The 12,026-nt window shown below is 43.4% G+C and overlaps 1 protein-coding gene across 1 annotated transcript in view; it reads left to right on the top strand.

Moving 5' to 3' along the window:
* The window catches only part of LOC146204586 (5-oxoprolinase), a 134,204-nt gene extending 123,706 nt beyond the window's left edge, over positions 1-10,498 (top strand). Inside the window, exons 31-32 of the mRNA XM_084589257.1 lie at positions 2,816-2,913; positions 5,025-10,498. Coding sequence (XP_084445383.1) covers positions 2,816-2,913; positions 5,025-5,099 — 173 coding nt within the window. The 3' untranslated portion in view covers positions 5,100-10,498. The remainder of the gene's footprint in view (positions 1-2,815; positions 2,914-5,024) is intronic.
* The last annotated feature ends 1,528 nt before the right edge of the window (positions 10,499-12,026 follow it).

Raw genomic sequence — 12,026 nt, forward strand, 5'->3', positions numbered from 1 at the left:
CTCTGTTTTGAGGGTGCTCATGAGCGATGCCGGAGGCTGCAGAAAAACTGAGCACCAGTTTGGCTGGATACCCCCCAAAGCACTGCCACTGGGCAAAAGCATGGGGCCAAGCACCAATTCGGGTGGGTTTCTCGCATTGCAGTTGTGCAACATGGAAAATAGTGCGTCATAGTGAAAGCTATCGCAATTTCTATCGTCTCTGTGACTGCCGGCATGAGTGCAGGGTGGTTGCTGCGAGGCTGCAGCCATGCAGGCCACTGCTTCTGGGACGTTGTCAACGGGTGCAAGAGGCGTAATGACGCATGCTGGTCGCCTAGCCTGCAGTCGATGTTGGAATCTCATGATGGCAGGGAAAGAGCAAAGTCTACTTCCTTGTTTAGAAGCATTTTACATTTGTTTCTTCCTTAGTGAAGTGTGGTCGCCGTGTGAGTAGCATTATGCGAGTTAGCCGTACATAGTTCGCTGTCACTACAAAAATGTGTCTAGACAATGCACATGTGAAAGCTTTTTTTTATCTTCTGCATTGGGTCAAATTTTAAAGTTTACTCACTGTCATCAAAAGAAAACACAAAACATAATGGCCCACAAGAGAGACAGTGAGGTTTACTGATTCTTGCTCAAGCGCATACACCTGACAAAAGAGAAACGCCAGGCCCGAGGACACTCGTACCCATTTTTATCGGTGGGTGGGTAACCGAGTTTGGCTAATGGGAGTCCATTGTCCGATACTTAGTCCCGTGGATTTTTCTCTGATGATCAAGCTGCCTGGTTAAGAAATGAGGCTGGTGCAAGTATGGGCTTAATAATGCTCAACTTTGAAAGCAGATGATCACTTTTTACCTAAACTGTTTTCAGTGAACAGTTAAGGACTTCAAGCCCAAATGATTGTTAAGTGGCATGACACCAGTTATAAAGTTGTACTCCCCTGCATGGTGCTGTTGACGAGTGCGAGACAAAAGTGGGAAACATTAGCTCAAACGTTTGCTGCACTGCCACTGGTCATTTGAGCAGTATGGCGAAGCCTGGCATTTCCCATATGAGCAGGCACGGCTTGGCACTGAAGGGTTTGATACATCCATTTTCGAGACAGCTCATTCAATATAGGAAGTGAAAGTTGCATGTGTTTATCAAAAATATTTGGATGAGTTTGGTATAGCCAATAATTTGTAATATATGTGTTCGTTCTATAAATTCTTGACTGTACTGTCTACTTTAGTTGAAGGGGGCGAGGTGGTGCACTCTACCTGCTGGATGTGTTATCTTGTCATGTCCATCCCTTCTAAAATGCCTGTTTAAGGTGGAGTCCAGCCAGGTGCTTACTGTGAATTTTAAAACCTTTTTTGAGAATGCTGGGATGACACTTCCAGCTGTGTAAAGCTATGTCTACTAATCAAATTTCTTCATTTTAATTTATTATTGATCATGTGCTAATAGTGTGGATGCTTTCCCCGTAGAATCTGTAAATGCCATTTCCACATTCACGACATATGCATATGTTTGCTTTTTATTAGCGGTGTGAAAGGCCGGCCTCGGTGTGAAAGGCCGGCCTGTGCTACTGGGGGCACAGCTTTCTGTGCGGCCCAATGGCTGGCGATACAAAGTCATGGGAATTAAGCAGTGTGGTTTGGTTTCAATTACTTTGATTTGCAACAACGTTTGGGCCCATCAATGAGCTTGAAGTCCGGACGCAGAAACAACACTTGAGGGCTAAATGAGCTACATGTCATCTTGGACACTGCGTTTGGAGTGGCATTACACAACTGGCACATGGCACTCAGGCACACTAGAGAGTGTGAAATGAATGGTCCTGTGCATGCAGTAGCTCAATCCATTTTGAAATCTGTCACCAGCATTGCCTTGCGGCTTATTCTTCCAATAGCTGACTGCTGACATCATTTCTTCATTGACATAGTGTCTGGCCACCTTACAGTGCTTCATGGCAGCGTTCAATGTGCTCATTTATCATGTGGACATTAAACCATTGTCATATCCAGCCTAGTTCACTGAAAAGTTGTATTTTTCAAAAAACTGTCAACAATGTATTAGCTAATCTGCAGCAGTGTTGCTAATACCAATATTACATGATTCCTACCCTCCCTTATTTCGATCCTGAAAGATCTTATAGGTACTTTTATTCTGAATTATGTTCACAAGGAGTGAAACCAAAATTGCAGTACACCTGCTACTTTTCGTTGCTGCACTTGGTGTAAATGTGTTCGTTTGGTTTCAGTGTTAAATAGTTACTGATATTCGAGGGTATTCAGAAAAAAAAAAGTTCTAGGGGGCATTTTGGATCACTAAACTGCGATGAGGTGAAAACCTCTATCGCGGGGTGGTCCAAAGTACTCCACTATGGCACATTGTTTTCTCTATTTTCACTCCCACTTTCGTGATGACGTGATAGCGTAAGCTACCAGCCAACATATAAAGTCCCGGTTTGGCCAAGCCGTATGAACGTGCCTGCGTGGCGTAGTTATAATGTGAATGCAAGGGTCTTGGCAGGCTGATTGTGATATCACCCTCCCGTAATAAAGGAGAGGCCCGAGTTGCAGCTCCTGCCAAACGTAATGTGAGGAAGCCCTACATCCAGTTAGTGCTCGGCCATCTCAGCTGCCAGCTACCGCCTCCTATGTAACGAAAGCATTATGGACGTACTGATACGATTTGCGAGCATGAGCAATTATTAAGGCATGTTAACCTTAATAATCTGCATTGATACCCGGAGCTATTCGAAAATATTCAGCTCATTTTTCAATCGTTTCATAACCAAAATTCTGCATTTTTGTACTCTTCTACTTTTTATATCTTCATGTAGGTGGATGCCCAGGATCATGTGGCGTCAATCTGCTGTTCTTCAAAAGTGGCCGGATGGTCAATCTGGGATCAAAGGCCTCTGTTCAGCTTTCACCTGGTGTACGTAGTTTGCTGAATTTATCTTATCATATAAACGGAGCACTTTTTGTAGCAGCCTTATGGAAATTGCAGGCAGTTGTTTATAGACCAAACATATTTTTAACATGCACATTTTCTTTTGCTGAAATAGGGCAGCTTGTGTATTACCCAGTGCTAATGTAAGAACACAATACAGTGCCATTGTGCAGTTTGCTTAAAATGTAAACGTGCTGGCTCAAATGGCTGCTTTGGCATGTTCAGCATGATAGATGTGTAGGTACTGCAACAAATGCGTGATGATGTACATGACAGGCATGTCTGCCAGACATCCATAGGTATGCCTGCTTGCTGCAGACAGGCAGAAATTTCTTTCAGCTTCAGTGCTCCACACAAGCTTCAGATTTTTTGTGTGCACCTGTGGGCGGAATAGAAAAGCACAAGTTTGATAGGAAGAATAAAGTGCTGACTCCTGCAAAATTGCAGTCGGGCATCAGTGGTAATGTACTTTCGCTAGGCTTTTTGTTCTGGTGAGATCATGAGTCTCCTCATAAAATTACGCAAAAGAAAAATGAATAAACAACACAAGCAGTTGTATTTCTTTGGTGTGTAGCAACTTTTAGTTTTCTGCCAAGAGTGGGCATTTGGAGAAGTGAAAAAAATGTTTAAAGAAGAACTAAGTTGGCCTCAATTTTTGGAAAAAGTTTGGCAAATAGGAATGATTCCTTCCCGTGTCAAAAAAAAAAAAGACTCCTGAAACAGTCGACCATACATCCACCTGCTTCCTACTGGTGTTTCTACACTTGTTTCAGGCGTGTAGCAAGTGTTCATAGTTATAGCCTGTTAAATGTGACTTCAGGAATTGAATGGTGCTGGTTCTGTAAGGTGCATAATTTTGGATAGGAGTTCCTTTTTGAGACATCCTCTAGTGAAGTGGTTGGCTCAGTGTGCTTTACAACTGTCTATAAGACCAGGAATTTTAAGCTGAAGGCAGCTTGGAAGGTGACAATATGTCACTTTGGAAGCATTGGGACCCATCCAAAGTGAAAATATTTAGGATAGGAATTGAGAGTGTCTAGATCGAATTTGCTGTTTGCAGTGTTTCTTAGATTCAAAAGCAAAGCTTATTTGCTGATTTCATCATAATTTCGTATAAACTTTGCTTATGGCAACAGGCAGCTTTTTATGAAACATGCATTTACTTGTGGCTCTTTTAAACTGAGGAAACAAGTTGGGACTGCCTGCTTATTCAAATACCTTTTATTGAAATGTCCTGCTTATCATGAAATTCTGTTCCTATGCTGACCGGCTACACATTATCACTTTCTTGTCTTATCAGTCATAAAGTTGAGATTTAGTGTTAAAATTTGCAGCCAGCTATCACTAAACTTATGGTGCATTCTATTGGCATGTTGGCAGAACAGTAGCACTTAAAAGCATCCTAAAAGTGCTCTTTCAAAAGTAGCTATGTTCCAATGGGCGAACAGGAACGGGGTACTATGATCCAGTGGCAGAACAGGAGCTATTTGGTGACGTCAAGAGCAGTTGGAGCTCCTCCAGCACAAAAGGCGAAGTGTGAAGGAAGTCACATGACGCAAACGTGATTACTCTCCCCGCCGTACCGGGCGCACGTGGCAAGCACATTCACTGCACAGGATGCCTGAAAAGTAAACAATCTTTTCACCTTCGCTCCCGCACCTGCTCTCGGAGACTGCGGAGTGTTTCAGTGGAAGAGCAGGCAGTTGCACTCTCGTTGTGCTACTGCTTTGCTTCTTACTGCTTATTGCTTCTGCTCCTGTTCCGCCAATGGAGTGCACCATTAATGGCATAGCAATGAGACAGAGCAAAAGCCTTTTGTTGGAGATGGAGCGTGGTCAGGTATTCACCGAAAAATCTAAACACAAAACCAAGAGGGCTATTTTTTTTTTTATTCTACACTTGTGCACTGACATCTTTCCCTGAACCTCCAGAGAAATTACGTGCCTTGTTATAAACCTTTCTGGAGCAAAACTGGATATGCTTTCCATGCACCATCATCATTGGCTTCAGCACTTTTCACTCAGTGATATGCGTTGTCACTTAGCTCTAGGAACACAGATGTTGATGCACTTAGTATTGCATTTTCTTTTTTTCAGGACCTCCTTCACGTGGAAACCCCCGGGGGTGGTGGCTATGGTCCTCCATTTTCACAAGCTGAGAAGAATGCGTAACCTTTGCAGTACTGTTTCGACAACTCAGAGATAATATTTTTCTATAGGTGGTGGCTCATCATACATGCATGTTATCTCTCTGTAAACAAATTGCGAGCCAATGTTATACATTTCATAGAGTAGCAGAGCTTTATTACCCAGCGTGACATCTTTGTTGCGACTCAATACCTTGTACTGCATAGCTGTGTTCCGCAGAAAATGTGAGTAGCAGTATGATTATTTGAGCCACGTACAACATCAAACATATTGTATAAATGCAGATATCTTCCTTGGGCCATTCAACTCGTAAACTGCAAATAATGGAGCATTTAATATGTGTATACTTGAAGCTGCTTCCTCACAGATGCATTCATATAATGCACCAATAATATGTATTTATAGTGTTACTAACCTAGAGAACATATTTATTGAAAAATTTCAGGACTTGGTGAAGTTAGAGAAATAAAATCGTCAAAGAATCACTTTGTTGGGCAACTAACAAGAGCAACTGTGACATCATATTAGGCAGTCACAACTGATTTGCATGTGGCTTGTTTCGTTATATGCAAACCAGTTCTTTCTCAGTATAGCATTAGCTCAGCAGGGGTTAACTTTTACCAGTGATGCAATTGGTACCTCATATGGTGGCCCAAGGGTAAAGCCAGAGATGGTTTTTTTTTTTTTTGGGGGGGGGGTACTTAGGGAATACTAAAATTATTACAGCAGTAGTTATGTGAGAAACTTCTCTGGGTAAACAGCATGGTGTCGTACCAAAATATTTACCTGCATGTAACAACCATGATTGTAGCACAAGAGCAGACTTTTTGGGTGCAAAGCAGGAAAAGGAAGAAAGCCCACAAATGTTATGAGAGTGTTGCTTTTGTAAGCATGTAAAAAAAAAAAAGTATGCTAACATGGGGAACGATCAAGGTTGCAGTGGGCATAAAGTTTGATATACACTTATGAACAAAAGTACCAAACAAAATGGCTTCATTGTAAGTGACCTTCATGGGGAGGCAAGGTTGCCTTCAAGCCTTAAGAGGCAGCTTTGGTACTTTTTCTGATATTTTGAGTTAAGCATCATATAGCTTTGAGTCCCGGCTGTAGGGACCCGCCTGTAGAACCATTTAAACTACAAACTAAAACCGAAAATTTGCTGTCAGGGAATGCTTTGGTTGATGCAGTGAGGATGTCGCAGGCATTATTGGCTAAGCAGTTGTGCACTCATTGAATGGCTGAAATAGCAACATCAAATGACCATTCACTTCATAAAATATCTAAGACGAACTAAAACAAGTCTTAAATGTTATTATTGTATTATTGATGTGAGGAGCGGGCAACTTACAATGAATATTTGTGATGTCGCAAATGCACCATTGCTTGCTGAAATTGTCTGAAAGCAGGGCCGCCGAAGTGGCAAATTTTAAAATTGATTTGCATACGAAGTAATTACTGCATGGCTCCCAAACTTAGTGGAAAAAATTAGGGTAGAATGAAAAATCTACAGTACAAGTTTCATCGGAATATGGGAACATCGAAAAAATTTTCGGTGAATTACCTGGATGGAAGCGGAAGCTTCTCTTTCCTGCTACATTATTCCTCTTTCACGCCCTATCAGTGTAGGGCGCTACATTATTGGGGACACTTAAGCTTAGCCTTTAAGGGTATGACACGAAAGCGTAAGCTACCAGCCCACATATAAAGTCCCACTTTATCCAAGCCATATGAATGTGCCTGCATGTCCTAGGGGTACCATGAATGCAAAGGGTTCTGGCAGGCTGATTCTGATACCACCCTCCAATATGAAAAAAAGCGACCCTAGTTGGCAGCTCCTGCCTGTGGACAGGAGTAACGTGAATTCAAATGTCATGGCAGGCTGATTCTAAATGTTACCCTCCCACATGAAAGGAGAGGCCCAAGTTGGCACTCTTTCAGGCACCCACCGACACTGGCGCTGAAGGCTCACGTTGGCTACCGTAGTGAAGCTTCTACTTCAAAAACCATTAGAGTTTCCCTCAGTTGCTACTAATGTTATCACGCGAAATTTTCATGCTCCCCCTTGTTTTCAGATGGCCGCGCAAACTATTCTCAGATAAGACCTATACGAAGGTAACCACGGGGTCCCATTGCACCATCATTGTGTCTATTGCTTTAGAGGCCTCCTTCTTCTGGAGCCATATTATGAACTTGAAACTTCGCCCAGTTGCTATGTCAAGTGTGACCCTTCGCCCAGGGTCATACTTTCCGAACGTCAGTGACCGTTCTTGGCAGCATGACGATTTGACTTAGTGAGGAAGCATGAAAAATTGTGTGGCAGTTTGAGAGTTCAATGCCGCTTAGAAACACGTCACATGCTGATACTAAAGAAAGCAGTGACAGGGTCCATTAGCTGAATATAGCAACACAAGGCTTTCCATCCACCCCGAGTGGACTACTGCCATTAACGCATGACATTAGTACACTGCGTACATTGAGAGTGTCTGATAAAACAAAATGAAGGCCTTTATGTCTTGTGTTCTGTCGCGCTTTCTTTGGGATGAAACTCGCAGTCCAAGGGAAGTTTCTTGTTGCTCTGCCTCTGCTCTGATACGTGGCGTGGCGTGCCATGCCCTTGCCAGTTGTTTCGTTTGAATGTTTGCATTTCAGAGCTTCAGTTGGTCTGCCTTTATGATATTTAAATTCTGGTTTCTTCTTCCATCTCCCATAGTTGGTGACCAACCAGCAAATCATCAGCTAATGTGCGACTAAATATGATACAGTGCAGTTTTGCTGCTTCTTAATATATTTTATTAGAATTCAAGGGGCAACTTTTATTTTTGGCTAAATAAATTGTCCCATGTGAGTAAATGCAGTATTGCTGTTTTCAGCAAAAGTTGTCCTCGGGGGTAGAAAGTAGATGCTACAGAGAGCATGTCCTTTGTTGCAACGAGATTCAAAACCTATACTTCGTCTCATAAGATGTTTGCAGCACCGCGAAAGGTACAACTCTCTCGTCCAATCAGGACTGCACGCACTACATGACGGTGTTCCTACGTGCCAGTCGCCTTGACAAATGGCTCCATCCATGTGAAAGGAGGTGTACTAGTAGTCAGCTTCATTTTGTCTCTAGCAGGTGGCGCTTGATGTCTTTCAGTTCTTTCATTTTTGGACAAGGGAACGCCCGTTCCAAAGGGACTGGCCCCACTTTTTTCTTTTGCTGCCACCTGTTCGTATCAGATCCTCGGTTGTCATGTTACAGTTATTTTCAGTGTTTCTGTCGTGTGCATATAAATTTATTTGCTCCAGCATGGTCACTGCACAAGTAAGTTAGGTCAAATGCAGGCCGGGGCAGTGGAATTTCGATGGTGGTGGAATGAAGAACAATCGCATGGGCAGAGCGAAAGTCAACGCACAAGCGCTCAAAATTAATCCAGAGCCCTCCACTACGGCGCCTGCCTTATCTCATGAGAAACGATATTGTTCTCATTTTCGTTACTCTCGCTGCGACAGTAGTGAATGGTCCCGACTTGTGTGTGCACATTTCAGGAATCACGTTTACACATTCAAGGGGTTCATCTCATCATCCTCATCACAACTTCATTCAACGCTACTGGTTGTATCATCCTCCAGGTTGACAACAATAGCCGGTCCTTAGTCATTAACATCGTCGATGATGTGGTCTAGTTTTCGCATCACGTCTTCCTCACTGATAACATGCTGCACATAATTCTTCCATTTTTCAGCTGTCACTTGCCTGATGCCTTGCCAAACCATAGGCTCCACATCTTGGAGCTGAAACGTCTTGTTCCGACTGGCCACGAAACCCTTGATGTCGCTCCAAACAAGCTTTATTGGGTTGATTTGGCAATGATAAGGTGGCAGGCGCACAAGGAGATGGCCAGCAGCTTCAGCGATGCAGTCTACACGGTATCGGTCCCTACCTGTGTTCACGTTGTTGACAAGCTGCATGAGCTCGACCACACTCGACTTCGCATGTGGCTGGCGTTTACCCATGTTTCGTCGATGAAAAAAAATTGGTCTGCTCTGGCGTCGCAGCTCCACTATCTGACGCAGGTACCGGCGGCGACACTGCACAATATGCGTCGCTTCGATTAGCATTGTATTGCAAGAGCGCTTCTTGTATTGGAAGCCGAGATTCTTCAGCATCCTCTGCATTGTCACTGTGGACATGGTCGGTAGCGAGTCGTCATTTATGAAATGTGCTACCACCTTTACAATAGTTGGAATTTCGTCTCTCTGGAAAAAGCTGTGCACCACCCTTCACACCACGCTCAGATCAAAATCGTCCAGCTTCTTTGTTCGCTTGCGACCTCTTCTGATGGCACGCTTCTTCGGTGATAGCACCCGTCCCTCCTTCAATGCCTTCATTGCCCACTGGTAGAGCATACGTTCGCTCACCTGAGTGAGTTTTGCCATCCTCTTGATGAATGCATTCGTGCTTGAGCTGCCCCCCCACTCTCGACGCGAAGCGCTTCAAAAACATTTAAAGCCAGCTGCTTCACCTGCTTGAGAAAACAGCGCACTGTCGATGTGCAGCATACAAGAGACATAACCGACTCGGCCGACGTCATGTTGGGAAATGGAAACGCATCAGTACGTCGCACCAGACCTCCGCAGAGCTGTGTCTGTATGGGCTTTCTCTGGTAACTTATTCAGTGATTAGAACACTCTCAACTATTTACATCTACCAGTCCAAGCTATGTTTTGAATTGCTGTGCTTGTTGATTTATAATAGTCCCACACTGCTCAAACATTGAGAGACTATTTTTTATGCTTCTGCAGCCCTGATTGGACGACTTTCGCAGTGTTCCAAACATCTTGTGAGCCTTTTGTGTGAGCACTGTATGGAAAGGGAGCACAGTACAACTGCTGTCGTTGGTCCTTTATCGTGTGGAATTATTTAATAGGAACTTTTTAAAGTGCAATGTCATTGTGTGGGAAAATGAGGTGCTTTGAATTGGAAAGTTTGACATACAGTATGTGTGTGCATGCTGAGCTTTATCATCGTAATTGCAAAGAGAGTGCATGCATCTCCCGAAGTATATAAAAACAGGTTTGTAATTTGAAATGCTTAGAAGGCTGTTCATGCATCCAACTTAGCATAGTCACATGACCTCAGAAGGAGAGGAGAGTTTATTAAGTGATAATAGGACTTCAACTTGGGATGAGTCGCTGGTTAGTGCACTGGTTACCATAGACTGCTACTTAAAGGCTGCCCATAAGATACTATCAAATGTGGCTGGTCATTTGTAGGGCATTTTATAAAGCAGTATTATGTTTATTGGGCCCTCTTTCACTATATTCAATGTACAATGAGCTCAGTTGAACAGAAATAGGTGCAGGTTTTAATGCTTCATTTGTAAAGTATGAAGCATTTATAAACTGGCACCTTTTATAAGTTGTTATTCCAGAACATATTTTACACAAGCTCACTGTATTCTATTGCAAGACCTATGCTACAGTGATAAGTTGTACCCAAAGATAATAAACCTTTATTGTTCACAATAACACATTCATGTTTCATTTCATACTTTGTATTGCTCCTGCCATCAGCAATGGTATCGTACTGCCTGCAGTATAAATGAAGGTTTGATAAAGCACTGTGCTGGTGTAGCTGTATTGGCTTAATGCATGTGGAAGAATGAATTAATGAATGCTGTGCTGGTCTTTTGATCTATCAGGAAAACATTTGATGCAAATTTAAAATTGAAGGTCTTGAAGCAACATCCGTATATGGCTTTGAGGGATGTCATGGTGCACTGCAGCAGACTTATTTAGGCCACTTTGAGTTCATTAATGTGAGCTGACATCTTGCAGCACACGGGCGTTTTATTTTGCATCCATTGAAATACAACTGCCATGGCTGGAATCAGATCCTGCCTAATACCAAAGCCATCGCGGTAAGCGTATGTTTGCCGAAAATCGCGGTGTCGTGATGAACTTCCCTGAATGATCAATGCAGCGACGACTTCAACAAGCGTTGTGAAGTGCCTCCTAATAGTGAATTCCAGTCCCAGATCCAAAGCAGTCCGCACGCTTTGCGACAGTGTCTGAAGTGGCCGAGTGGGGAAAGAAAAATGCAAGCAACGAAATGTATGCCATATTATGCAATCAGCGCATCCTAGGGCCCATCAGCTAGTTTGACAGTGCATCTCCAACCCCGGTATGCATTGGCAGTCGCTATGTGAATTTGTGCTTTTGATCAGAACTGCATAGCGCTGCAATCTTGCTATAGCTGGAAATAGCAACAGCAATGTTGCTTCAACGTTACGGCAGCAGATATCCTCATCAATTGAGCCTGCTGCCACTCGTTGTACTGAAAGCCGCAAGCAGCAGAACCACCTCAACTTCCATGACTCGGCTGGTCGAATACCGTTTGTAATTGCTTTCTGAAGACTCTCAGCATGGTCTCTGAAAAGCTGCTTTTTGCATTCTTCCAGACATTTTGACAACAGCGCACAGCGCGGGGCAGTAACTCTGATATGCGAGGGACCCAAGCAGCTTGGCTATGGTACCAGTTGCTTGGTAAACCAACCCATGACATCATGACCTATGTCACACAAAGGAGTTTCTGTTGTTTTAGTTTTGGATTTTTGTTTTTTGCTATTTGAAAATCTCTTATTGTACATGTTACAGGAAGCTAATAGAAACAGGAAAACGGGCATTAACTCGAAACGGTGCAGCCGGAGTGGCCCTTTAAATGTGGCTGGACAGTCGACATTAGGAGGCGGTCACGCAATACCACGTCAGTTGGTAGGCGGAGTAACACTGTTTTTTCTTTGTGCTTTTGACAGCTGTTACTGCACGAGAACACCGCCATGTTGGTAGGTAGCAAAATGACTCGTTTCGGGACTTTGTGCGAAAGCACTTGTGCAGAGCTCACTACCATCGACCAAGAATCTTGTCCGATGTCTATGCCATCTATCTGATTGGCCAAGCTTTCTGATG

Source organism: Amblyomma maculatum, chromosome 1, assembly GCF_055883805.1.
Source record: "Amblyomma maculatum isolate TAMU_Amacu chromosome 1, ASM5588380v1, whole genome shotgun sequence".
NCBI lineage: Eukaryota > Metazoa > Arthropoda > Arachnida > Ixodida > Ixodidae > Amblyomma > Amblyomma maculatum.